Source organism: Lates calcarifer, unplaced genomic scaffold (assembly GCF_001640805.2).
Source record: "Lates calcarifer isolate ASB-BC8 unplaced genomic scaffold, TLL_Latcal_v3 scaffold_37_80, whole genome shotgun sequence".
Lineage (NCBI taxonomy): Eukaryota > Metazoa > Chordata > Actinopteri > Centropomidae > Lates > Lates calcarifer.
In genome coordinates, this window is record NW_026118159.1 from 181,219 (window position 1) to 209,200 (window position 27,982).

General features: G+C 45.0%; 1 protein-coding gene and 1 long non-coding RNA gene across 2 annotated transcripts in view; one reads left to right on the forward strand and one right to left on the reverse strand.

The window, feature by feature from the left end:
* LOC127142253 (uncharacterized) overlaps positions 1–26,586 on the reverse strand; it is a 38,886-nt gene extending 12,300 nt beyond the window's left edge. Inside the window, exons 1-2 of the long non-coding RNA XR_007812739.1 lie at positions 26,447–26,586; positions 3,268–3,346 (exon numbers count right to left, since the gene is read on the reverse strand). This is a non-coding gene — a long non-coding RNA (uncharacterized LOC127142253). The remainder of the gene's footprint in view (positions 1–3,267; positions 3,347–26,446) is intronic.
* The window catches only part of LOC108874667 (uncharacterized), a 121,113-nt gene that overhangs the window by 74,950 nt on the left and 18,181 nt on the right, over positions 1–27,982 (forward strand). Inside the window, exons 13-18 of the mRNA XM_051069532.1 lie at positions 3,364–3,529; positions 10,646–10,981; positions 12,164–12,490; positions 13,759–13,922; positions 26,464–26,629; positions 27,745–27,854. Of these exons, the coding sequence (XP_050925489.1) occupies positions 3,364–3,529; positions 10,646–10,981; positions 12,164–12,490; positions 13,759–13,922; positions 26,464–26,629; positions 27,745–27,854 (1,269 nt within the window). The remainder of the gene's footprint in view (positions 1–3,363; positions 3,530–10,645; positions 10,982–12,163; positions 12,491–13,758; positions 13,923–26,463; positions 26,630–27,744; positions 27,855–27,982) is intronic.

Consider the following 27,982-nt stretch of genomic DNA (forward strand, 5'->3'; position numbering starts at 1 on the left):
TAAATGCAGTGATTTACAGAAGCAACAAACACTTGAACAGTGGAAACAGTTTTTCAGCAGCAGCGTCCCTGTGGGTCATGTGACCTGCAGTTCTCCCTGTGGACACTAGGACTCAGCTGATTGATGTTTGTGTCTCTGTGTCCTCAGTTTCCCAGCATGCCTTCACTGTGGAGGTGTATGAGGGGGCGGAGTCAGTCCTGCTGCCCTGTCAGATCCCTTTTGTACCTGAGGACACCACAGTGATGTGGAGCTGCTTCGATCTCAATCCTACAACCGTCCACCAGTGGACGGAGGAAGGTGATGACCTTAGAGACCAGAACCAGCGTTACAGAGACCGAACATGGATGAAGACTGACGCTGCGGAAACTGGAAACCTCAGCCTCACTCTGAGGAAACCCCGCCTCTCTGACAGTCGGCACCTACACCTGCACCATCAGACCAGTTGGAGAGGAACCCAGACTGACAAACGTTCAGCTGCAGGTCAAAGGTCAGTGTAGCAGTGAAACGTGGAAGTCCAACAGAAGTGGATTCATCAGTCAGAATGAATGAATCCAGCTAATAATCAGCAGATGAACTGATAATGACAGTGATCAATAGTTGCAGTCGTACTGGTCAGTCACTTCTTCTAAAGATGCTGTTGTTGATGTGTGTGTTTGCCACAGAACCGTACACGTTCCCAACTGAAGCCACTGTTCTCCTGGTTCTTCTGGGTCTGGTTGCTGTTGTTGTTGTTGGTCTGGCTGTGTATTTCTGGTTCTATGTCATCAGAGGTAAGTTTTCTGTGTGTGTGTCTCCTCTACAGATCAGGTCTCAGCAGGTTTGACTCTGTGCCGTGTTAAAACCAGTCCTGGTCCTGTCACCATGAGTTTACCTGCTGTCTGTTCACCTGAGCTCTTTGTTTCTCTCAGTCTCTAAGGTGGTGGTGGAGGTGGAGGAGGGGGCGGAGTCTGTCCTGCTTCCTTACAGAACCATCGCGTGTCTGCCGAGGGACGCCACAGTGGAGTGGAGGTGCTGTGAACCTAAACCCATGACGGTCCATGTTCATCAGGATGGACGTGACCGTCCAGACAAACAGGATGAATTTTACCAGAACCGAACGCAGATGAAGAAAAACCCTCTGAGAACTGGAGACCTCAGTCTGACCCTGACTGACCCCAGTTATCTGGACAGAGGGACCTACGTCTGCTCCGTCCGCAGACACAAACACATCCTGATACAGAAAGTAGTTCAGCTGCAGGTCACAGGTCAGTACCGCAGAGACAGGTCAGAGGTTCAGAGGTCATTATAGATTACTACCTCTGCTGCAGTGTGACGGTCTGTTGTCCTCTCAGTCCAACAGGTGGAGGTGAAGGTGGAGGGGGGGGCGGAGTCTGTCCAGCTGCCGTGTCAAAGCAGAGTTCACCTTCCTGAGGACGTCACAGTCGTCTGGAAGTTCTGTCAGTCCAAGACCACAACGATCCACGTGAATCACAACGGCTGTGACCAGAGAGACCAACAACACGAGTTTTACAGAGACCGAACAGAGATGAATGAAGACCTGCTGAGAACTGGAGACCTCAGTCTGACCCTGAAACACCCCACAGACAGTGGACACAGGAAGATACACCTGCACCGTCTTAATGGACAAACACTTTCCCATGAAGAAAGAGGTGGAGCTCCGGGTCAAAGGTCAGTGCTGTAGATACAGGTCAGAGTCAAGGTCAGTGCTGTAGATACAGGTCAGAGGTCAGAGGTCAGTGCTGTAGATACAGGTCAGAGGTTCAGAGGTCAGTGCTGTAGATACAGGTCAGAGGTCAGAGGTCAGTGACCCACTGAATATGTGCAGTAGTGTAACTCCCATCATGCCTCTGGGCTTTGAGAAGGAGACTCTCCAGGACCAGCCTGGCTTTAAACCATGGATGTGTTTCTACAGATGACAACAGAAACCAACAGTGAAGAGAATGTAGGTAAAAATCAGACAGTATCAAAGACTAAAATCATTCACATCCTGCTTCATTTATTGTGATGGTGGAAAACGAGTCGTCATCAGTTGAAGCTTCATCACAGACTAAAATCACTGCAGTTTCACTGAGTCTGGCAGATTTTTTGAAGGAGAAATGGATCCTGTTTGTGACATATAACTACGACTGGGCAGATAAAGTTATTACTAAGACTTTTCTATTGAAAGGCATCAGTCTGTTTGTTGACAGTTACATTCAGGATCAATAAATCCAATGAAATATCATTCATCCATTTCTTTCTTCATCATGAGACACTGTTAAACAGCAGATTGTGTTGAATCCAGTCAAAGTAAAAAGTGGTGTAAAGCTCCTTTATTTGAGCACTTCCTGTCAAACAGGAGCCACATGTAGTTTGTAGCAGCCGAGCTAACGAGCTGCTGTAACATGTGTCCACTGGAGTTAGTTTCCATTCACAGCATCAGTGTGTGAGGCTGCATGCTGACACTCTGTTATGAAGCATTTCAACACTTTTCCAATATTTCCACAACACTGCACAATTTCAATGTCCACTAATGCAGCTGTGACAGAAGCCAGGGATTTTCATCAGATATTTGATCAGAAATCTGAAGCAGAAATCAACAGGATTCTTCAACAGATTTCACTGGAATGATGATGAATGTTATTGAACATACAGCAGAGTGTAAAGTGTAGACACTGCTGCTGATAGGAGACAGTTATACTGACGTGGGGAGGAAGAGAGAGCAGGCTGTGATGAAAACAGGACTAAAAACCAAAAGAAGAAAATGTCATGGTCACACCAAGAACTGTTCTCTGAGCTGTTTCTGGAAAAGTTTTCCAAAGATTCAAAGTCCACGCCTTGAAAATATCCAGGACACAGAGTAATAACTGGCTGTGTTTGTAGCTGCAGGTTTCCTGTCAACTGTTTTACAGACGAAGAAGAAGTTTTAGTGAAGTCAAATGATTTGACTCTAACTGTCTTTCAGAGACAGAGAATAAAGGTTTGCTTTTGTCCATTTGACAATCAAACTCAGTTGTTGAATAAACAGTGAGTTGTGCTGTTGATTGTACAGACACCAAAGACAACACTGTCTCTGTTCAATGGAGCAATGGGAGATATTTCAGACTGAACCAATCAAACATGTTTTCACTGCAAATATTTCACTTCATACAGTCAAAGAAAATGTGCTGAGTGCTGCTGCTGCTGTCTGTACAGCTGATGATGTGCTTTGTTGTCCTCTCAGTCCAACAGGTGGAGGTGGATTCAGAGGTGGAGTCTGTCCAGCTGCCCTTCAGAACCACAGTTCACCTGCCTCAAGACGTCAGAGTGGAGTGGACGGACAGAATCAACAGGAAGGTCCATGTGTATGAGAACGGCTCTGACCGACCTGAAGAACAGAACCAGTTTTACAGAGACCGAACAGAGATGAAGAGAAACCTGCTGAGACCTGGAGACCTCAGTCTGACCCTGAAACATCCCACAGACTGGGACACACTAAGATACACCTGCACCGTCTACAGCAGGGAGGGAAACATCCTGATGAAGAAGGAGGTGCTGCTTCAGGTCAAAGGTCAGTGCTGTAGCTACAGGTCAGAGGTCAAAGGTCATTGCTGTAGATACAGGTCAAAGGTCAAAGGTCAGTGCTGTAGATACAGGTCAGAGGTCAGAGGTCAGTGCTGTAGATACAGGTCAAAGGTCAGTGCTGTAGATACAGGTCAGAGGTCAGTGCTGTAGATACAGGTCAGAGGTCAAAGGTCAGTGCTGTAGATACAGGTCAGAGGTCAGAGGTCAGAGGTGTTCATCAGCTGATGGAGGTAGCTGAGTTGTCATGGAGACGGCTCAGGTGTGATCCTGTGAGCTCAGTCACGTGATGACACCTGAAGCGTCTCCATGACAACAGACAGAGTCCAGCTGCTGATGAAGACCATGATGAGCAGCAGAAAGCTGCAGGCTGTCAGTCAGTCCAAACATGTCACTGATGTGTCCAAAGTCCATGAGTTGATGAAGCAGCATCAGTGGCTCCAACAGTCAATGAGCCTCCATCATAGTTGAAATGCAGACAGTCAGTGTGTGAGGAAGTGTGTGAGTGTGACAGAAAACACTCAGACTGGGTTTCTCTGCTTCATTTCTCTCAGTCATCAAGTCAAATCTCCTCTACAGCCGACTGAATAAAGTCATGTGACACTAACAGCAGCTTCAACAGTCTGTTCACTGCTTTCTTACTGTCAGTCTTCACCTTTCTGCTGTGTCTCCTCTTCACACTGACCACTTTCTATCTAACAGTCAAACATTCAGCTTGTTCTAGTGAAGACAAATGTCTTCATCCAACAGTTTGATGTCAGTGAGGAATATTTCCAAGTGAGAAACAAAGTGGAAATCCCCTCCAACAGCTCAGTGTCCACCAAACACTGGTGTCTATCTGCTGCCAGTGTTTGATGTGATCTTTGTCCTTTAGTCACGGTGGAAGCCTCCCCTCCATGTCTCTGCTGTGACGTCCTCACAGGCAGCATGTTGTCTCTGTCCTCTGTGTCCACCTCTCCCTCTGAACAAAGCAAGCAGAAAATGGAAGAAGAGATCCATCAGACTCAGGCTCCATCAGCCTCCACTCCTCATGATCAACACTGGTCAATCCTCAGTCTGAAAACACGGACTGATCCTTTAACTCCAAACATTTCATCACCAACACCTGCTTTTAGTTTCTAGATTTCTGTCCCCTGTTACCTTCTGCTCTGATCTGGTTCTGTCCTTCAGCTTTCTCTACAACTTTGTCCTCCTTCAATAAAGTGAGGACAAACTGCTGCTGCTGTCTGTACAGCTGATGATGTGCTTTGTTGTCCTCTCAGTCCAACAGGTGGAGGTGGAGGAGGGGGTGGAGTCTGTCCAGCTGCCCTTCAGAACCACAGGTGACCTGCCTCAAGACGTCAGAGTGGTGTGGTTCAACAGTTACAGGACGGTCCATGTGTATCAGAACGGCTCTGACCGACCTGGAGAACAGAACCAGGTTTACAGAGACCGAACAGAAATGAAGAAAGACCTGCTGAGAACTGGAGACCTCAGTCTGACCCTGAAACACCCCAAAGTCACAGACACAGGAAGATACAGATGTGAGGTCTACAGGGGGGTTGGTACATGAGAGGGAAAACAGTGCAGCTCAAAGTGAAAGGTCAGAATGATTTGTTTGTCTCTAGTTGTTTGTCTCTGGTTGTTTGTCTCTGGTTGTTTGCCTCTAGTTGTTTGTCTCTGGTTGTTTGTCTCTGGTTGTTTGTCTCTAGTTGTTTGTCTCTAGTTGTCTGTCTCTAGTTGTTTGTCTCTAGTTGTTTGTCTCTGGTTGTTTGTCTCTAGTTGTTTGTCTCTAGTTGTCTGTCTCTAGTTGTTTGTCTCTAGTTGTTTGTCTCTAGTTTGTCTCTAGTTGTTTGTCTCTAGTTTGTCTCTGGTTGTTTGTCTCTAGTTGTTTGTCTCTAGTTGTTTGTCTCTAGTTTGTCTCTAGTTGTTTGTCTCTGGTTGTTTGTCTCTAGTTGTTTGTCCCTGGTTGTTTGTCTCTAGTTGTTTGTCCCTGGTTGTTTGTCTCTAGTTGTTTGTCCCTGGTTGTTTGTCTCTAGTTGTTTGTCTCTGGTTGTTTGTCTCTGGTTGTTTGTCTCTGTCTCACTGTCTTCTGTCTCCTCTACAGAGAGAACTCAGGTCAAAGATGAAACAGTCGACATCAGGAACAGAAGCAGCTCCACTGATCCAACTCCTCTGATGGCTGATCAATCAGTTTGATCGGTCTTTGATCAGTCTGTGACGATGGATGAAGACAGGAGGACGCTTTGATCGTGGCTGGAAACGTTGGATCTCCACTGGAGTTTCAAAGTGTCTGTGGTTGAAGAGGTTCACATCAACAGGATGAAGAGGAAAGTTCCAGATGAAACATGTTGATTGTCAGGAAACATGGAAGCTTCAGTCAACAGGAGCTTTAGTATCTACAGTACAGACACACAGAGCTCCAAACCTGCTGCTGCATGCAGTCTGAACCAAGACAAACTTTACACAACAGGCCACATTAGTTCTGTTGAAATGATGCTGAAGTTCAAACAACAACCACAGCAGGTCAATAAATGAAGACTTTGAATTCAAATCAAAGACAAAGGTTTACACAACAGGTGATATTTAATCACCATCAGATTTATTGGTGTTAGAGGAACAAACTGTGTTTTGACTTTGACTCTGAAACAACAAGATGTATTTTACAGTGGACAGTTTAAATCCTCCTCAGTCTTTTAAAAGAAGAGATGAAGTCAAAGAGAAGGAGAGAAGGTGAGAGGAGTCTTTTTCTCTGGACTCTAATGGTGGAGGTTTCAGCTCCTGGTGAGGAGTTTAATGACTGTGTCAGACCCAGCTCTCAGTCCTAGGTTAAGGTTTTTGGTGTGTGATAGGTTATCTACCTGATCTTCTGACTGCCCACCTGTGAACTGAACCCTTTTGGAAAGTAAAGACTGATGTTGTTGAACCCAGTGAGTGTCTCAGTTTTCAGGACACGACTCTCTCAGCTGAACTAAATAAAGAAGCTGCAGACAGATCTTTATTTAGTTCAGCTTTGTTTCTGTGCTTCAGTTATTACAGATTGAACATGTTCCTCTACAGGTTCAACTGGACACAGATTTCCTCTGAAGACTGTTCAGTCAGACTGTCCTCAGGTCTGTTCTTCAGCATTAAATCCCTGCAGCTTGTTCATGTTCCTCCAGCTTCTGTTACCAACAGGAACAATGATCCTTTGCTGTGGTCTTGTTGCTGCCAGCAGCATCAGATGTGGAAGGAAATGTTTGGTTCAGACAGATGTTTAGTTGAGCTTTAGCAGCAGATTCCAGCTGCTCACACTGCAGAGGACCACAGTCACTTTGTTCCAGTCCTTCAACACCTGTCCAACTCCAACACCTCAACATCATTTCTTAGCAGGTTTAAATAAAGCTCTGACTTCTGTTCCTCACTGAGAGAAAATATGCTGGAAATTCTTGGGTTTCCTTAAGAGAAGTGAGCGAGTGAACTTGTCTTTAGTGGATTTTATTGAGCAATAATAAAAGTTGCAGAGAGAATCTTATTTCCTCTGAAAGGACAGAGCTCTTCCAGCTGAAGTGTATCCATGAGGTCTGATAAAGGCTGATAAAGAGCAGTTATCTGTGTCTGATGCTCATACAGGGTAAATAAAGAGTTCAGGTGGTTAAAGGTCAATAATTCACTGGTGAAAATAGTCTCCATCAGTCCTGCCTCTGCTCTGAGTGTTAGTCCCTCCTCCTGAGACAGTTAACAGGCACTTTCAAATCAAATAGTCTTTATTGTCATTGTTCACACAATATACAGCGAGATTGGTGGAGCAACTCCCACTCGTGCTTAAAAACACTAAAAGGGTAAGAGATAGATAATAAACAGAAAAGGAGTATTAAGAAAACAGGTAAAAAATCTGACATTCTCAAGACAGAAAGACACTGACACACACTCTTATCGCACTATTTGTTCCTGAAGCAGTCTGTCTGACAGCTGATGGTGGTTTGAGGTGTAGTTCTGAATGCCTGCTGCAGGTCTGAGCAGACCTGGTCTGGTGTGTTGTTTGCCCTCAGGACGACCCTGCTGCTCCTGGTGTCACAGAGCCGGGAGAGTGCTGTGCTAACGTTAGCCTCGGTGGGATGTAAACATTGTAACACACGTTTCTGTGGTTCTCGTCCCGCACCGGCCCCCTGTTTATTCCCCGCCATCAGCAGCTCCAGTCCCTCCGTTTTGTGGACGGCAGATCCGGCAGTGCAGGTCTGTGAGGCTTCCTCCGTAGCCCGGCTAGCAGGCCCGCTCTGCATCCCCGCTTCTCTCTCCGCTCTCTACGCCGCCTGCGGCGCCTCCTCGACCCGACAACACACCACGGAGAGCCCGGTGGTCGCGCTGGGTGCCCTGGTACGTGGTGAGACCGCTGGAAGTCCCGTGTAATGTCGGTCCGACAAGCGAATCCAATGTCCCGCAGCTCCGCGTGGGTACACGATACTTTAGTACCGTACACTCACCGAAGCGGAGAGCTCAGAGCCGCCATTTTATAAAATGTAGGATGAAGATGAGTGAAGCTGCTCAGCCAATCACTCTACAGTCAAACAGCTGCGTCACCGGAAACTAATGAAAGTGAAACTAAAGTTTCCTCTGAAGAGGAGGAGAAGTCAGAAATGGTGAAAACAGTGTTTTTGAAGCCTTAGTCAGTTCAGTAAGAAGCTGATTGAAGGGGACTTTTGTTGGAGTTTCTTCCAGGAAGATGAAGATGTTGGTGGTGTTTGTGATCCTCCTGCACGGTAAGAACAGTTTCCTCAGGGTCAGTTAACCTGTATCCGCTCTCTGCAGCTGGTCCTCGTCCTCATCCCTCCATCCTCTGTTTAAATCTGGTTGTGTATGTGAAGCACTGACTCAGATGTTAAAATAAAAACTCAGTTTCAGCCTCAGACAGTTCCAGTCTCACCAGAGGCGGTCCTGGCTAGATTTGCGCCCTGGGGAACACCCCCCCCTGGGAACACCCCCCCCCACCAACACAACAATTATATTATTTGTATTATTTTATTACATATAATCTTAAAAACAAAAACGTAACTAGAACAAAGAAAAAACAAGATCAATAAATAAAATACACTATATAAATTGCACATGCTTGAGAAATCCCTGAAGAAAGCAAAAAGAAAAAAGGCAACTCTATGGAGCATAAAAAAAAGATTCCTGCAGTAAACTATTTTTCAACCTGGGTTTTTCACCTGTTTAGAACTGGCATTAACATTAACATTCACAGGTGTGAAGTGCAATCTAAAACTTGACTTTTCTCGCCTTCTTTGATGCAAAACCATCAATTATATCATCATACGAAATCTGTTGTGTTTGCCAACACCGTGCGTTCACCCATCAACCGGAGTCACGTGACGTAAACAAACTTACGTAGATGATTTTTTTATTTTTTTTTTACATTTTTCACGTAACCCAATCAATTATGTGTAGGCATATGGGTCTATGTTAATTATGAAATACAATTTATTTGGAAGCAGTTTGTGTTGTGTGGCCTGGCATCAGTCTATCCCTTGTGCGCCCTCACATAGATTGCGCCCTGGGCGGTCGCTCACATTGCCCATAGCAATGTGGGCCCTGAGTCTCACTCTGAGCTGTGTGACTCTTCAGATTATCTCCTGCTGTTTTAACTGAAGCTGAAGAGTCAAACTGTGACGATTCACTGCAAATAAAATACAACAAAACTACAGTTACACATTTTCACAGTAAAATCTCAGGAGTCTTTACTTCCTGTCGAGTTTCTTCCTTCAGAAACATGAAAATCAGAAACTTGACTCGTTTATTTTACTGTTTTAAAGTGAAACACACCAAAGTGACTAAAGTTCAGTAACCAGGTGTTGAACAGTCGTCTCTTTATAACAAGTCTACAGACTGAGGAGGTCATGTGACCTGCAGTTCTCCCTGTGGACACTAGGACTCAGCTGATTGATGTTTGTGTCTCTGTGTCCTCAGTTTCCCAGCATACCTTCACTGTGGAGGTGTATGAGGGGGCGGAGTCAGTCCTGCTGTCCTGTCAGATCTCCTCTGTTCCTCTGGGTCCCACAGTGATTTGGAGCCGCTTCGATCTCAGTCCTTCAACCGTCCACCAGAGAAACCAGAGAGGTGAGATCCTTAGAGACCAGAACCAGCGTTACAGAGACCGAACATCAGTGAAGACTGACGCTCTGAGGACTGGAGACCTCAGCCTCACTCTGAGGAAACCCCGCCTCTCTGACAGCGGCACCTACACCTGCTCCATCAGACCAGTTGGAGAGGAACCCAGACTGACAAACGTTCAGCTGCAGGTCAAAGGTCAGTGTAGCGGTGAAACGTGGAAGTCCAACAGAAGTGGATTCATCAGTCAGAATGAATGAATCCAGCTAATAATCAGCAGATGAACTGATAATGACAGTGATCAATAGTTGCAGTCGTACTGGTCAGTCACTTCTTCTAAAGATGCTGTTGTTGATGTGTGTGTTTGCCACAGAACCGTACACGTTCCCAACTGAAGCCACTGTTCTCCTGGTTCTTCTGGGTCTGGTTGCTGTTGTCGTTGTTGGTCTGGCTGTGTATTTCTGGTTCTATGTCATCAGAGGTAAGTTTTCTGTGTGTGTCTCCTCTACAGATCAGGTCTCAGCAGGTTTTAGTCTGTGCCGTGTTAAAACCAGTCCTGGTCCTGTCACCGTGAGTTTACCTGCTGTCTGTTCACCTGAGCTCTTTGTTTCTCTCAGTCTCTAAGGTGGTGGTGGAGGTGGAGGAGGGGGCGGAGTCTGTCCTGCTTCCTTACACAACCATCGCGTGTCTGCCGAGGGACGCCACAGTGGAGTGGAGGTGCTGTGAACCTAAACCCATGACGGTCCATGTTCATCAGGATGGACGTGACCGTCCAGACAAACAGGATGAATTTTACCAGAACCGAACGCAGATGAAGAAAAACCCTCTGAGAACTGGAGACCTCAGTCTGACCCTGACTGACCCCAGTTATCTGGACAGAGGGACCTACGTCTGCTCCGTCCGCAGACACAAACACATCCTGATACAGAAAGTAGTTCAGCTGCAGGTCAGAGGTCAGTACCGCAGAGACAGGTCAGAGGTCAGAGGTCATTATAGATTACTACCTCTGCTGCAGTGTGACGGTCTGTTGTCCTCTCAGTCCAACAGGTGGAGGTGAAGGTGGAGGGGGGTGTGGAGTCTGTCCAGCTGCCGTGTCAAAGCAGAGTTCACCTTCCTGAGGACGTCACAGTCGTCTGGAAGTTCTGTCAGTCCAAGACCACAACGATCCACGTGAATCACAACGGCTGTGACCAGAGAGACCAACAACACGAGTTTTACAGAGACCGAACAGAGATGAATGAAGACCTGCTGAGAACTGGAGACTTCAGTCTGACCCTGAAACACCCCACAGACAGTGACACAGGAAGATACACCTGCACCGTCTTAATGGACAAACACTTTCCCATGAAGAAAGAGGTGAAGCTCCGGGTCAAAGGTCAGTGCTGTAGATACAGGTCAGAGGTCAGTGCTGTACATACAGGTCAGAGGTCAGAGGTCAGTGCTGTAGATACAGGTCAGAGGTCAGTGCTGTAGATACAGGTCAGAGGTCAGTGCTGTAGATACAGGTCAGAGGTCAAAGGTCAGTGCTGTAGATTCAGGTCAGAGCTAATGAGCTGCTGTAACATGTGTGTCCACTGGAGTTAGTTTCCATTCACAGCATCAGTGGCTGAAGGTAAAAAGTGAAACAATCAAAGCTGCAGTCAGCTCAGAAAAACCAGCGGCTCCAATCAGATCGAAGGAAAAACAAAACCAATGATTGATGACAAGAAAGAAGAATCAGGTTTTAGCAGCAGCTTCACTGAACCTGATGGAGGCTTTAAAGATGTCTGATAGTGTCTGTGTAGGTTCTCAGTGGTCCAGGTCATGGTAGTCTGAAGTGCTAAAGCTGAAGGCAGCTGGACGTTTAAGGTTTCTTGAAGACGTTTCACCTCTCATCCAAAAGGCTTCTTCTCTTGTGAAAACTGGTGCTCACGGCACAACACAGGAGAGCCAGCTCATCAGGACAAGACTCAGCAGTTCATCTACACCTTAAGGAGAAGGGACACTCATTTGAGGACAACGAGGTCCACATTTTGGACAGAGAGGACAGATGGTCTGAGAGAGGAGTAAAAGAGGCCGTCTATGTCCATCTGGAACGTCCGTCTTTAAACAGAGGTGGTGGCTTACGACACCAACTTTCAGCCACCTACAACGCAGTCTTGAGATCCTCACCCAGGAGATTTAACCCACATTCACACCTTGAGACATGTGACCCTAACAACTCACATGATGTCAGGGTGGGTTGAGGACTCCCAGAACCACCAGCCTTTTGGATGAGAGGTGAAACGTCTTCAAGAAACCTCAAACAAGTCCAGTTGCCTTCAACTTCAGACCTTCAGATGTCTAATAGACTTTTTACTGGACTTATTGAAGTGTCCCGGGTTAACAGACCCCGGGAAGTTGAGGTGGAGGTACTGCAGGTCCCACTTCATCAGCACCAGCAGCTCCACCCGTCATCTTCCCCATGAGGAGGATTTACCACACTGACTCACTTTAAGACAGAAAATCAGTCAGTCAATGTGCTGAGTGCTGCTGCTGCTGTCTGTACAGCTGATGATGTGCTTTGTTGTCCTCTCAGTCCAACAGGTGGAGGTGGATTCAGAGGTGGAGTCTGTCCAGCTGCCCTTCAAAACCACAGTTCACCTGGATGGAAACATCAGAGTGGAGTGGTGGAACAGTTACAACTTGAAGGTCCATGTGTATGAGAACGGCTCTGACCGACCTGAAGAACAGCACTGGTTTTACATAGACCGAACAGAGATGAAGAAAGACCTGCTGAGACCTGGAGACCTCAGTCTGACCCTGAAACACCCCACAGACAATGACAGAAGAACCTACACCTGCACCGTCTACAGCAGGGAGGGAAACATCCTGATGAAGAAACAAGTGAAGCTACAGGTCAAAGGTCAGTGCTATAGATTGGGTCAGGGTTGGGTCAGTCTCAATGCATCAGTTAAGATTAATAGTTAGTAAATGTTGTCCATGATGTCCTGCCGACGAGATTATTATTAACTGTCTTAATATCACTGCATCACTTTAACTGTGTTTCTTCCCTCAAGCACATTACTGCCCAGGCTGTGCTTCTCTCTCTCTCTCTGCTACTGTCTCTCACTGCAGGGTTCTGCCTCCAGAGCTGGAGAGTCTCCTGCTGCTCCCATGATCCAGCTCAACCCATGATGCAACAATAATTAAAACATTTACTAGTGTTATTGATAGTGTTAGTGCTATTAATGTACCACTGTTTGTCATTATTATTCCTTTAGCTGTAATAATAATTATTACTATTATTATTATTATTACTATTATTACTACTACTATTTACACTTTGACTTAATCTGTGTATCTGCAATGTTGTCTTTCTCTTACCCCATTCCCCCACTCCCCTCTCTTTCTGTCTAAACCCAACCGGTCGAGGCAGATGGCCGCCCACCTTGAGTCCGGTTCTGCTCGAGGTTTCTGCCTCTTAAAAGGAAGTTTTTCCTTGCCACAGTCGCCTAGTGCTGCTCATGGTGGATCTGTTGGGTTTTTCTCTGTAAATCTTATAAGATAAAGAGTACGGTCTAGACCTGCTCTATATGTACAGCGTCTCGAGATAACTTCTGTTGTGAATTGGCGCTATATAAATAAAATTTGACTTGACTTGACTATAGATACAGGTCAGAGGTCAGAGGTGTTCATCAGCTGATGGAGTTAGCTGAGTTGTCATGGAGACGGCTCAGGTGTGATCCTGTGAGCTCAGTCATGTGATGACAGGTGGTTAACAACAGGAAGAGGCTGATTCCAGCTTGTAGCTCAGCTGACATGTGGAGCTGATGTGTTGACGACACTTTGAGCAAACTGCACTGCTCCAGTATGGACAGCTTCATCCAACACATCAACTACATCAACACACACATCAAGGTGACCAGTGAACAGGAAGAGGATGCTGAGCTGCCGCTCACACACACCTGAGTCATGTCCACACGTCACTGATGTGTCTCCATCAAGACTCTGATCATCTCCAACAGCTTGAAGACCTGGTTTTAGTTTCTAGATTTCTGTCCCCTGTTACCTTCTGCTCTGATCTGGTTCTGTCCTTCAGCTTTCTCTACAACTTTGTCCTCCTTCAATAAAGTGAGGACAAACTGCTGCTGCTGTCTGTACAGCTGATGATGTGCTTTGTTGTCCTCTCAGTCCAACAGGTGGAGGTGGAGGAGGGGGTGGAGTCTGTCCAGCTGCCCTTCAGAACCACAGGTGACCTGCCTCAAGACGTCAGAGTGAAGTGGTTCAACAGAGACAATGGCAGGACGGTCCATGTGTATGAGAACGGCTCTGACCGACCTGAAGAACAGAACCAGGTTTACAGAGACCGAACAAAGATGAATGAAGACCTGCTGAGAACTGGAGACCTCAGTCTGACCCTGAAACACCCCAAAGTCACAGACACAGGAAGATACAGCTGTGAAGTAATCGCCAGGGAGTGGTACTTAGTGAGAAAGAAGACAGTGCAGCTCAAAGTGAAAGGTCAGAACGGTTTGTTTGTCTCTGGTTGTTTGTCTTTGGTTGTTTGTCTCTAGTTGTTTGTCTTTGGTTGTTTGTTTGTCTCTGGTTGTTTGTCTCTGGTTGTTTGTTTGTCTCTGGTTGTTTGTTTGTCTCTGGTTGTTTGTCTCTGGTTGTTTGTCTCTAGTTGTTTGTCTCTGGTTGTTTGTCTCTGGTTGTTTGTCTCTAGTTGTTTGTCTTTGGTTGTTTGTCTCTGGTTGTTTGTTTGTCTCTGGTTGTTTGTTTGTCTCTGGTTGTTTGTCTCTGGTTGTTTGTCTCTAGTTGTTTGTCTCTGGTTGTTTGTCTCTTGGTTGTTTGTCTCTAGTTGTTTGTCTTTGGTTGTTTGTTTGTCTCTGGTTGTTTGTTTGTCTCTGGTTGTTTGTCTCTGGTTGTTTGTCTCTAGTTGTTTGTCTCTGGTTGTTTGTCTCTGGTTGTTTGTCTCTGGTTGTTTGTCTCTAGTTGTTTGTCTCTGGTTGTTTGTCTCTAGTTGTTTGTCTCTGGTTGTTTGTCTCTAGTTGTTTGTCTCTGGTTGTTTGTCTCTGGTTGTTTGTCTCTGTCTCACTGTCTTCTGTCTCCTCTACAGAGAGAACTCAGGTCAAAGATGAAACAGTCGACATCAGGAACAGAAGGAGCTCCACTGATCCAACTCCTCTGATGGCTGATCAATCAGTTTGATCGGTCTGTTGATCAGTCTTTGATTATTGATCCGATCTGACTTTGGATCAGAGAGAAAATGGAAGTGAAGGAGCTGATGGACGATGGATGAAGACAGGAGGACGCTTTGTCAACTTCTTCTTCACTCCAACTGACTCTCACACAGTCTGAGGACTCACTATTGATCAGTATTGATCAGTGATGTCACATGTGGATCAGCTGTGTGATTTGGACTCTAACATGTTGTTGTAGTGTTTAGGAGCAGGTGTTGTCAGGTGTCTGTGCTGCAGGTATCATCAGGGAGTCTGAGCTATGATTATCAGTCTAAGGACCAGACAGGACATGACAATATGTTGTTCTGGTCCATTAGCGCCACCTAGCGGCCAACTGGAGAGAGTGAAGTCAGTGAAGGTGACGAGCTTTTTCTGACAGACGGAGACTCGCTCGGGATGGAAATAGCTGTTAGCTCCTGTGAAGGAAAGTTGCTGAAACGTCAGTTACCGTCTGATAAAAGTAACGGTAACGAGCGAGTAAAAAGTTGAAGAGTAAGTGGAGAGTTTTTCTGCCAGTTCCCTGTTAAACAGCATTTCTACTGGAAAACACGGTGAGTTAGTGCTAGCTAAGCAGCTACAACAGCCATCATCAGCTCCTCCTCAGCCTTCAGGGGATCTTCATCATGTTGATTCTCCATCTTCACCATTCTTCATGTTTCCTCTTTCTTCACCATCTTCACTCCTGGGAGCCTGGATGGACGGCTGTTGTTGCCCTGGGTGGTGGTAGAAACTCAAGTACAGACAGAAAATAGAGCAGAACAAGCAAAGACTGATTTCATAGAACAGTGGTTATTTTTCTAAGGGACACTGATTGTTCATTGTGAGGTCTCCTGGTGTTGTTCCTGGTGTGGGCCTAACACTAAGAGAAATATCAGCTTGTGTTGTTGTAAATGAACATGTGTGGAAGTTTATTGTATTGTATTGTACACAGTTTGCTCCTGACTGCCCACCTGTGAACTGAACCTTTCAGAAAGTAAAGACTGATGTCCTTGAACCCAGTGAGTGTCTCAGAGTCCTGTATTTGAGTCCTCTGTCCTCTGGTGTTCCGGTCCTCACTGATCTTTGATGCAGTTTGAACCGTGTTGTCCAGACGTTTCCTGTCCCGTGCTGAGGAGTTTTTATACCACGCTTTTATTCTGAAGGTGAGGATGCTCTCGGCCCCGCCACAATAAAACCACATCAACCCTTCCTGTGATGTGGAAAAGTGTTTGTGGTGTGTTAAAAAGAAAAGTCCTCAGTGTTGTTGTTGTGTTTCCACTTTAAAGAAGAGGCTGAATGATGATGTTTTATTTCCTGTACAGACATGTGATCAGTCACCATGAGTTTTAGCTGTAACTTTGAAACGATGCTGAATATGAGACATGAAGCTCAGTTTTTATCTGTACAGACGTTAGCTCAGAACAGTGTTCATACAGAGCAGGTCTAGACTGAACTCTGTCTGTTATTTACAGAGAGAACCAACAGTTCCACCATGAGCAGCACTGGTCGACAGTGGAGAGAAAAAACTTCCTCTAAGAGGCAGAAACCTGGAGCAGAACCAGAGCTAAGATGGTAAGAGGTACATGTTCAGGTGCTGAGCAGGATCGTAGGAGCAGCAGGAGACACGTCATCACAGATCAGACTCTACAGCTCCAGAGGCAGAAATACCTGAAGAGGAGAGAGAGATGAAAAACCTACAAGAAAGAACGATGGAGAGAGAGAGAGAGAGAGAGAGAGAGACTGATGTTGTTGAGGGAGGAAACAGAGTCAGAGTGATGCAGTGGTTTTCAGTTTGCAGTGATCTCATCAGCAGGACAACATGGATTTGACTAAATCCTGAGTTGAGTTGGTTCATTGAGACTGAGCCGACCTGCTGATGGTAGAACAGTAACAGGTAGAAGCCTGATGAGAATAAGGTGCTGACTGAAAGTGAAGGTGTAGAGATGAGTTTGAGGTTTGGATTTAAAGGCCTCAGCAGAGTCAGACAGTCTAATGTCTGTAGGGAGGTTGTTCCAGAGGAAGGAGGCCTGATAGGAAAAGGCCCTACGGCCTGCTGACTTCTTCTTAACTCTGGGGACAGACAGGAGTCCTGCACTCTGACAGCTCAGAGCACAGGATGGAATATAAGGTTTAAGATCAGACAGTCATTAGAAACACCTTAAAGTCTGATCTGATGTGAGCTGATGAAGGGAGGCTGAAACTGGACTCATGTGGTCAATCTTTGCTGAGTTAGTGAAAGTTCTGGACACAGCATTCTGGACTATCTGAAGTGACTCCATGTTGAAACAGAAGCACAGCTGTTTGAAGCTGAGCTGTTCTCTCCACCTCTGTAACAACTCTTCAAACTGAAGGAAAGAGCTTCATATTCACTGTGATCAAACCTGGAAGTGGAACCAGAACTGAAAAACACATCGGTGGATAAATGATTCACTTTGTGAGTCATTGAAGCAGCAACAGGAGAAAATACCTGTCCAATCAGAGCTGAGGATGAAATGATGTGTTCAACCTGTGGAAAACATCCTGCGTGGTCCCAGTTCCAAAGACTGCACATCCCAGTGAGCCAGAACACTTCAGGCCAGTAGTCCTAACCTCCCACCTGATGAAGACAATGGAGAGGATCGTCCTGAGCCACCTCCAACACCTGGTGAGTGATGTGATGGATCCCCTGCAGTTTGCCTACAGACCTGGCATTGGTGTGGAAGACGCTGTCATCTACCTGCTGCACAGATGCCTTTCACACCTGGAGAACACTGCGAGCACTGTGAGGGTCACCTTCTTCAACTTCTCCAGTGGATTCAACACCATCCAACCATCTCTGCTCAGGGGGAAGCTGGAAGGAGCTGGAGTGGACTGTAACATGGCTGCTTGGACCACCGACTACCTCACCAACAGACTGTGTGTCTGATGTGGTGGTCTGCAGCATGGGGGCCCCGCAGGGTACAGTACTGTCCCCCTTCCTCTTCACCCTGTACACATCAGACTTCAGACACAACACAGACAGTTGGCACCTCCAGAAGTTCTCTGACCACACAGCCATTGTTGGGTGTGTCTCAGGGGAACGATCTGGAGCAGAGGGAGTCGACTGGTGTGTAATGAACAATCTGCACATCAACCCCAGCAAGACGAAGGAGGTGGTGATCGACTTCAGCAGGAAGTCACTTCTTACTGCACCGGTGAACATCCAGGGTTTGGACATTAAGATCGTGGAGGAGCACAAATACCTGGGTGTTTACATCAACAATAAACTGGACTGGTCTCACAACACCAACGCCCTGTACAAGAAGGGCCAGAGTCGTCTCCACCTGCTGAGAAGACTGAGGTCCTTCAGAGTGCAGGTCACTGCTGAGGACCTTTTATGACTCTGTGGTGGCCTCTGCCATCTTGTATGCAGTGGTCTGCTGGAGCAGTGGATCCTCAGAGAGAGACAGGAAGAGACTGAATGAGCTGGTCAGACGGGCTGGCTCTGTCCTGGACTGGACTCTGGACTCCATTGAGGAGGTGGGTGAGAGGAGGATGTTGGCCAAGCTGACATCCATCATGGACAACCCCTCCCACCCCCTGCATGAGACTGTGGGAGACCTGAGCAGCTCCTTCAGCAACAGACTGCTGCATCCACAGAACAAGAAGGAGCGCTACCTCAGGTCATTTATTCCAACAGCCATCAGACTGTACAACACCAGACTGACCCACAATAAACCTGGAACTGTGGACTCCACTTTCTGCTCACTTTATTTGCACATACTTCTTCATCTACCTCACTGATTATCACCATTTTCCTATATTACTATAAACTGCACATTTCTGTTTATTACAGAGACTCTTGTCTCTTGCTGCTGTAACATGGAAATTTCCCACAAGTGGGATAAATAAAGTTTATCTGATCTGATCTAACCAAACACACTGATAGGGAACAGAGAGTCTGCATGAATGAACAGCTCCTGAGGCTGATTCATGTTGATAAGAACTGGACCAACAGGTCTGAGGAACGAGGAAACTGAAGCTCCTCCTCTTTCCTCAGAAGAGGTCTGAGGTGATCTGGACTTGATCCCAGAGAGGCGGTCTAACAGACTCTGAACTCTGACAGTTTTCACTTGACAGCAGCTGATCAGAGCTGACTGAAGTGGAAACGCTGACATGAGGTCAAAGGTCAGTTCACACAGATGATCACAAAGTGTGTGGAGCATCATGAAGCACTGGTTCTAACAGATCCAGGCTTTAATGGCTCTTAGAGGGATTTCAGAGACTGTGTCACAGTCACTGACTTTCTCCTTGTGGAGTTTTCTCTGGTCTTCAGATGAAGTTTAGATCCAGACCTGTTGTCATGGACACACAGTCTGACTCTGTCCACAGGGGAAAACCCTGTTGGACTTGACAATCACAAAGACTGAATGTGAGTGAATGTGGAGTTTCATCTGTTCCAGAAATGAGACTAGAATCAGACGTGATCTCAGACTGATGTGTTGACAGTGTCAGTGTGATGTGAGTGTGTTGTTGTGTACATGTTATTGTCATGAGTGATTGGTAGGACGACAGTTGAAGTGGAGTATGAGCTGGAAATGTGTGTGTGTCTCAGCTGCCTCAGGCTCTTTGTGTCCAGGTCAACGTCCTCTGTTCTAACACCTGAGCTGATCTGGAGTCTGTTCTGTCGTCCGTCTCTGTCACGTCTCCTCCCGTTTCACACCTGTGTGATGTCACAGCATTGCTCGCCCCTCCTCCCTCCGTCAGCTCCACCTCCACACCTCTGTTTGTTTGTGTAAAGCTGTAAAACATGAACTCTGATCCTGTCGTCAATAAAAACCTTCCCTGCAGCTGGAAGAGAAACTAAAGTTTCCTCTGAGCGTCAGTAGATTATCAGGAGGAGGACAGTGAGCAGTGGCTGTGAACTGAAGTCCTGAAGGAGGTTTTGAAGCCTTAGTCAGTTCAGTAAGAAGCTGATTGAAGGGGACTTTGTTGGAGTTTCTTCCAGGAAGATGAAGATGTTGGTGGTGTTTGTGATCCTCCTGCACGGTAAGAAAACCTTGGTCCCTCTGATCTGACTGATCCAACACTGCAGCAGCTCTTTAGTCTTTCTGCTTTAACCTTCATTTCATCCTCTGGAACTGATCCATGACGATGTTTTCTACCAACAAACATGTTAAAGGCAGGAGAGGAGAGAGGAGTTCAGACAAATCTGTGTATCATTCGTTTTTCAAAATAAAACCAAAACAAAAAAAAAAACTAAATAATGACTCGTTTTTTAAAAACATTTGTTTCCAGAACTAAAATGAAAAAACGGATAACGAATCGTTTTTATGATTTTTGTTTTTGATTTGATGCAAGGCGTGTGACCCGGAAGTGAGCGAGACCTATCGTGTGGCCAGCAGGGGGCGACACATGTGGTTTACATTGAGGTCTATGAGAAAATGGCCTCCTTCTGTCTTGATTTAATACCTCAGTAAACATTGTCCTGATGAGTTCATGGTCTCAATCACTAGATGAAAGTCTTCTTCAACACAACATGATGTTGGTTTAGTAAATGACGGCCGCATTTAGAGGAAAACAGACGATAAAGCAGGGTATGCTTTAGGGCGTGGCTACTGTGTGATTGACAGCTGTCAATCATGACAGAGGACAGAGCGGTTCGTCTGTTATCTGGTGAACTGATAGCGGAGTTCATGTTAACATTTCTCCTGAAAATGTCTCATGTGTTGTTTTCGGTTGAACTAACAGACTCCAAGGAGACTCTTCATCTCTTGGTACATTTTGTTTTAAGCCTGTGTTTCGACAAAATTAGCATCCCGCTCTCACAGTTACGGGATTTATAGATGCACCTTGCTAACCAAGCTAACTAGCTCATGCTAGCATTAGCGGATAACTTAGCGTTTATACTAAAGTATCAGTTCGTGGCCTCGCCGGGCTGACAACCTGTGTTAACCACAGACTGAATATTAAGACAGAGGCCGATAAAAAGTACGTTAAACGTTAATTTACATGTGGTTAAAACGGTGTCATCAACTGTTGACGATATGACGAGTAGAGTCATGAGCCATAAACACGTTAGGATCTCTGTTTAGAAATGATGTTCACACACACAATGATCACAACTAAGTTGAAAGTGTATTTTTTTACACAGTGTGTAGGAAAACATTTGTTCTGTAGGAGTTTGATGAGTTAATGCTGAAAGTACATGATGGTCCTCACATGAAGCATTTAGACCCTGACAGCTGGCTCATGTATGTGATTCACTGTGATCCACCGTGTCTGAACTAAAGTGTTTACTGTAATTCAAAGGTATCCACACTGAGAAACTGAATGACTGGTACCAACAGAAGGAGCAGTGTATCTGATGTACAGTTTACAGAGGAAATGAAAAATAATACACAGCTTACAGTGAGATGTACAAGACTGCCACTGAAACAATGAATATAAATGAATGTGGCCATAACACTGTTCACAAACCTGCAGCTCTGGGTGGAGACAGACGATGATCTTCATGTCTGGATCCTGCAGGTGGAGGTGGTGCAGGTCCTCCATTGTTGCATCAAGAGTGTAGCTGTCTCCACTGATCCAAACCATGCTAATGTTAAAGATGTGTCATACTGTGGACAGAAAAAAGCAAAAGAAACACCACTCTCATTAGATGAGCTCCATACTATGATCTGGACTCTACATTATCCCAAGAAATTTCCTTACAGCCTTTATATATAGTCTGTGTTTATAGACAGTTAGCTAGCTAACATTAGTTAATTATATATAGTCTGTGTTTATAGACAGTTAGCTAGCTAACATTAGTTAATTATATATAGTCTGTGTTTATAGACAGTTAGCTAGCTAATGTTAATTAATTATATATAGTCTGTGTTTATAGCTGAGAGCTAGCTAACATTAGTTAATTATATATAGTCTGTGTTTATAGACAGTTAGCTAGCTAACATTAGTTAATTATATATAGTCTGTGTTTATAGACAGTTAGCTAGCTAACATTAGTTAATTATATATAGTATGTGTTTATAGACAGTTAGCTAGCTAATGTTAATTAATTATATATAGTCTATGTTTATAGCTGAGAGCTAGCTAACATTAGTTAATTATATATAGTCTGTGTTTATAGACAGTTAGCTAGTTAACGTTATTTAATTATATATTATCTGTGTTTATAGCTGAGAGCTAGCCAGTGACGTGCAGTCAGGGGAGGCAGGTGAGGCACAGCCTCACCTGTCATCATGGAAATATAAAATAAAAAAATAAATTAAATAGTTATATTTATTCAGTGATTTGTACTTTAAAGTTCTTTTCCATTTAACTTCACCATTTTTAGATTTTTTTTCAAAATCGCTGAATTTACCGTTCAAATACTAAGAAGAGACGAGCGGTGAGGCAGCAGCCCGCTGAGCCTCACCATGGATTGCTCTGCAGTGAGACCGTATTGCTGTCCCTCTGCATGTTGCCATTAAAATGTTCAAACACTTTTAGTATATGAACTAAATTTCTATAGATTAGCTGGTGTATATAATGTACAGTGTTTATTTATTTATTTTTATCAACAACTGTATGTGTGTAACGTATTCTTGTGCTGAGCGATCATAAAACCGCTGGCACTAGTTGAGGCACGCAGTTCTCCTGCCTCATGGCAGGGGGCGCTGGTGATCCCAGAGATTCTTCTTATGACTCTTCGGCTGCAGAATAATAGAATTAGAGCCAGCAAGCTACAGTAAACAGTTAGCAAGTCAAGTGCAACCATCTAGTTATTTTTTTGTATTGCTTGGCCTTATTTTCAAAATGGAGGATTACATATCTAAATTGAAAGAATTTTAAGATAAGGAAGACTTCTACAAACAAGTTATCAATGCTTTTCTTTTTTCTTGCATGGACTTCATGTATAACTAAAGGTAAGACGATAATAACATTTTTTTAAAGTTCTTTTTTTCTATGCTACAGTTTGTATATGTAAAGAATGATGATATGAAATTTTAAACAAAACACATTAATTGTTGCCAATCAAATGGTGAACAAGCTCCTCTGTAGGGTTCATATGTTTGTAAATCTGACTGTGATGACGTCAGTGCCTCACCAGCCATGAACCTCACCGCACGTCACTGGAGCTAGCTAACGTTAATTAATTATATATAGTCTGTGTTTATAGCTGAGAGTTAGCTAACGTTAATTAATTATATATAGTCTGTGTTTATAGCTGAGAGTTAGCTAACGTTAATTAATTATATATAGTCTATGTTTATAGCTGAGAGTTAGCTAACGTTAATTAATTATATATTGTCTATGTTTATAGCTGAGAGTTAGCTAACGTTAATTAATTATATATAGTCTATGTTTATAGCTGAGAGTTAGCTAACGTTAATTAATTATATATAGTCTGTGTTTATAGCTGAGAGTAAGCTAACGTTAATTAATTATATATAGTCTATGTTTATAGCTGAGAGTTAGCTAACGTTAATTAATTATATATAGTCTGTGTTTATAGCTGAGAGTTAGCTAACGTTAATTAATTATATATAGTCTATGAATCCTCCAGGGTGACCATTTCTTTCTTTCTTTCTTTTTCTTCTTCTTCTCCCTTTTATGCCTTCATCCCGCGAGTAAGGTCAAAGTTCACTTCCGGGTCACACGCCTTGTGTAGCCCAGATGTAAAAAAAAGAACAACAATTAGATGAGAGAAAGAAGAGAGAGTTTATTTTCTTATTTTATTTGTTTACATCGGCAAAGTTTAAAATCTCCCATTGCATTTGAATGCACCGCTCAGTTCACATGATCCCAACAGCCAATCAGAGGCTACGTTCACCACGTTCAGCTCGTGAGGTGAAGTGCCGGCGCGTCGTTCTCCCGGTCTTTTTGTCGTCTCAGCCCCGGGAGTGAGGGCAGCTACCTGCTTCACAGACCGAGAAACAAGGAGAGAAACCCGAGTTAAACTGTGGGAAGAGGAAAAACAAAGCCGGCGCACTTACCCACTGGAAGTCCGGAGCCGAGTGACCCCACGAAGGAGACGAGTCGCGTCGGCTAACCTGTTAGCTTCACCCGGAGCCGCTGCAGCTCCATCGACCTGCGGGGCTTTAAATACAGAGCAACGGTGAGAAACGCGTCTCTGTAGCTGCTCTGATGCTAATTCTCTGTTGTTCTCCGTGAGCTGAAGCAGAGCAGGGCTGCTATTAAAGCTTATCAGAGTAAAATGATATTTTATTTTGTCTGCTGCAAACTACTGAAGGAATTTATTTCATTTCAGAGTCTAAAGTTACTCAGAGGGTAATTTTTGGTGCAGTTCTCGGTTAGTAGGCCTGTAGTGTTGGAGTAATTCAGCACACTTCTTTGATACCTCTAAAACAAACTCAACATGTGGATCATGTTATTTGACCATGGTTTTGATGTGGTTATGAGATATATATATTTGAATGTAAATGCTTACTTCCTGTAAATATTATTGAAACACTGTTCACATGAACAGATAAACGTGAGCACTTGAATGGTTGGTTCTCATATTTGATCCACTTGATTGTTGAATGTTGTACAACTAAACTAAAACCTGAAGCTTTGACATTTGATCAGATTGAACATTAACATGAGGTTGATGCAATAAATAGATGTTTGGTATTTAAACCTTTAATGATGCGTCTGAGAATTGAATGTAAATTATATGACCTTGTGTATCAGTCAGGTTTTTGAGAGGACGGGAAAGTCCGAGGACCAGGACGAGATTCTGGTCGTGACACACACACACACACACACACACTCCCATTACACTCCATGGACCAGTAAAATCAGATGCACCTGCAACAGCTCTTGTTTCATAAGGGCCCAACGGACCTTTTATTTTATTGAAGTGTGCACACTGTTGTTTTATTTTTGATACTTTGGGTCATTCATGTATGGTTTTGTACAAATTGAACATTTCTCTTTGTTCATTGTAAAAATACAACAGTGGCTACTCAGCAGTTATTTCAGTGTCTGACTCTTTATTGCTGCTCAAACATTGGCTCCTTATGAATTTGGTGTCTTCTGATTCTGGCCAGGGTCTAACTATTAGTCCAGGTTGTTGTTATACTGTAATACACTTTGATATCAATAAAACTGGTTACACATCAAATCAAATATCCACATTGGATAAAGCGCCCGTTATCTGTTTTTTCCTTTTTCCATTTAAGAAATCAGAGAAACGAGTCGTTATCAGTTTTTTCATTTTAGCTCTGGAAACAAATATTGAAAAAACGAGTCATTATTTAGTTTCTTAGTTTTGGTTTTATTTTGAAAAACGATTGAGACACGGACTCAGACAGTTAACAGTGACTTTAACAGGATGTAGAGTCAGAAAACCAGTGAAAAGTGAACAGTGAGAGGAAGAAGAGTCAGTGGTGTTAAACTGTGCTGATGTGGATTCAGAGCAGCCTGATCAGCTGCAGCGTCCAAACAGGACCAGACTGAATTCTGGGTCAGCTGAGGATGGAGGAGTAATGAGACATGAAGTGAGGCTGCTGACATGGACCCTCTCTGTCTGTGTCCTCACAGTGTCCCAGCATGCCTCAGCTGTGGAGGTGGTGGAGGGGGACCACTTTGTCCTGCTGCCCTGTGAGTTTCCCACCTTTGACCTGGACGAGCCCACAGTGGTGTGGAGCCGCTCCGACCTCAGTCCTTCAACCGTCCACCAGCGTCAGCTGGAAGGTGATGAACTGACAGAGCAGAACCAGCGTTACAGCGGCCGAACGTCCATGAAGACTGACGCTCTGGACACTGGAGACCTCAGCCTCAACCTGACAAACCTCCAGCTCTCTGACAGCGCCACCTACACCTGCTCCGTCAGAGACTTTAGAGGACTACTGGGACGGTCAGAGGTACAGCTGCAGGTCAAAGGTCAGCAACAAACCACACCTACACCTCCTGTAGATACAGGTCAGAGGTCAGAGGTCATGTTGTTGTTTATGTTCCTGTCGTCCACAGAACGATTTCCATCCTGGGCCAAAGGTCTCCTGGGTCTCCTGGTTGTGGTTCTTGTTGCTGTGGGTCTTTTGGTCCATTTTCGACAGTGTTTCATGTCAGGTATGTCTCTACTCCTACATTACCCATAATGCTGATGGTGAAGATGTTTCCTCTTGTGGCTCGTTGACTGTGGAGGCAGACGCTCTCTCTAACTGAGAGTCAGTAACACATCAGGAACAAACAGAGAACTAATCAGTGACTGATATGTTTCTCCTGATGAGTCCACTTCTGACTGATTGACTCATTTGATTTGTTCCTGCTTTGTTTCTGACTCCTTCTTTGGTAACTGCTCCAAATGTCCTGAAGAATCCAACATGTCTTCAGGTAGAAACTAGCTTCCACTGGTTTGTGTCAGAGGTGTGTCAGACGTCAGGTGAGCTCAGGTCACCTGGTTGTTCCAGGTCCTCAAACAAACTGTTGGAGCTTCTTGTGTCTGAATACTGAGTGTTCTCCACCAACATGAGACACAGAAGGATGAGACAGTGAGGTCCTGTTAGCATCAGTGCTGCTGCTGCTGTCTGTACAGCTGATGATGTGCTTTGTTGTCCTCTCAGTCTACAAGCTGAAGGTGGATTCAGAGGTGGAGTCTGTCCAGCTGCCCTGCAGAACCATAGTTCACCTGTTTAAAGACGTCAGAGTGGAGTGGACGGACAGATACAACAGGAAGGTCCATGTGTATGAGAACGGCTCTGACCAACCTGAAGAACAGGACCAGGTTTACAGAGACCGAACAGAGATGAAGAAAGACCTGCTGAGACCTGGAGACCTCAGTCTGACCCTGAAACACCCCACAGACAGAGACAGCAACACCTACACCTGCACCGTCTACAGCAGGGAGGGAAACATCCTGATGAAGAAGGAGGTGCTGCTTCAGGTCAAAGGTCAGTGCTGTAGATACAGGTCAGAGGTCAGTGCTGTAGATACAGGTCAGAGGTCAGAGGTCAGAGGTGTTCATCAGCTGATGGAGGTAGCTGAGTTGTCATGGAGACGGCTCAGGTGTGATCCTGTGAGCTCAGTCACGTGATGACACCTGAAGCGTCTCCATGACAACAGACAGAGTCCAGCTGCTGATGAAGACCATGATGAGCAGCAGAAAGCTGCAGGCTGTCAGTCAGTCCAAACATGTCACTGATGTGTCCAAAGTCCATGAGTTGATGAAGCAGCATCAGTGGCTCCAACAGTCAATGAGCCTCCATCATAGTTGAAATGCAGACAGTCAGTGTGTGAGGAAGTGTGTGAGTGTGACAGAAAACACTCAGACTGGGTTTCTCTGCTTCATTTCTCTCAGTCATCAAGTCAAATCTCCTCTACAGCCGACTGAATAAAGTCATGTGACACTAACAGCAGCTTCAACAGTCTGTTCACTGCTTTCTTACTGTCAGTCTTCACCTTTCTGCTGTGTCTCCTCTTCACACTGACCACTTTCTATCTAACAGTCAAACATTCAGCTTGTTCTAGTGAAGACAAATGTCTTCATCCAACAGTTTGATGTCAGTGAGGAATATTTCCAAGTGAGAAACAAAGTGGAAATCCCCTCCAACAGCTCAGTGTCCACCAAACACTGGTGTCTATCTGCTGCCAGTGTTTGATGTGATCTTTGTCCTTTAGTCACGGTGGAAGCCTCCCCTCCATGTCTCTGCTGTGACGTCCTCACAGGCAGCATGTTGTCTCTGTCCTCTGTGTCCACCTCTCCCTCTGAACAAAGCAAGCAGAAAATGGAAGAAGAGATCCATCAGACTCAGGCTCCATCAGCCTCCACTCCTCATGATCAACACTGGTCAATCCTCAGTCTGAAAACACGGACTGATCCTTTAACTCCAAACATTTCATCACCAACACCTGCTTTTAGTTTCTAGATTTCTGTCCCCTGTTACCTTCTGCTCTGATCTGGTTCTGTCCTTCAGCTTTCTCTACAACTTTGTCCTCCTTCAATAAAGTGAGGACAAACTGCTGCTGCTGTCTGTACAGCTGATGATGTGCTTTGTTGTCCTCTCAGTCCAACAGGTGGAGGTGGAGGAGGGGGTGGAGTCTGTCCAGCTGCCCTTCAAAACCACAGGTGACCTGGATGAAGACGTCAGAGTGATGTGGTTGAACAGTAACAGGAAGGTCCATGTGTATGAGAACGGCTCTGACCGACCTGGAGAACAGAACCAGGTTTACAGAGACCGAACAGAGATGAAGAAAGACCTGCTGAGAACTGGAGACCTCAGTCTGACCCTGAAACACCCCAAAGC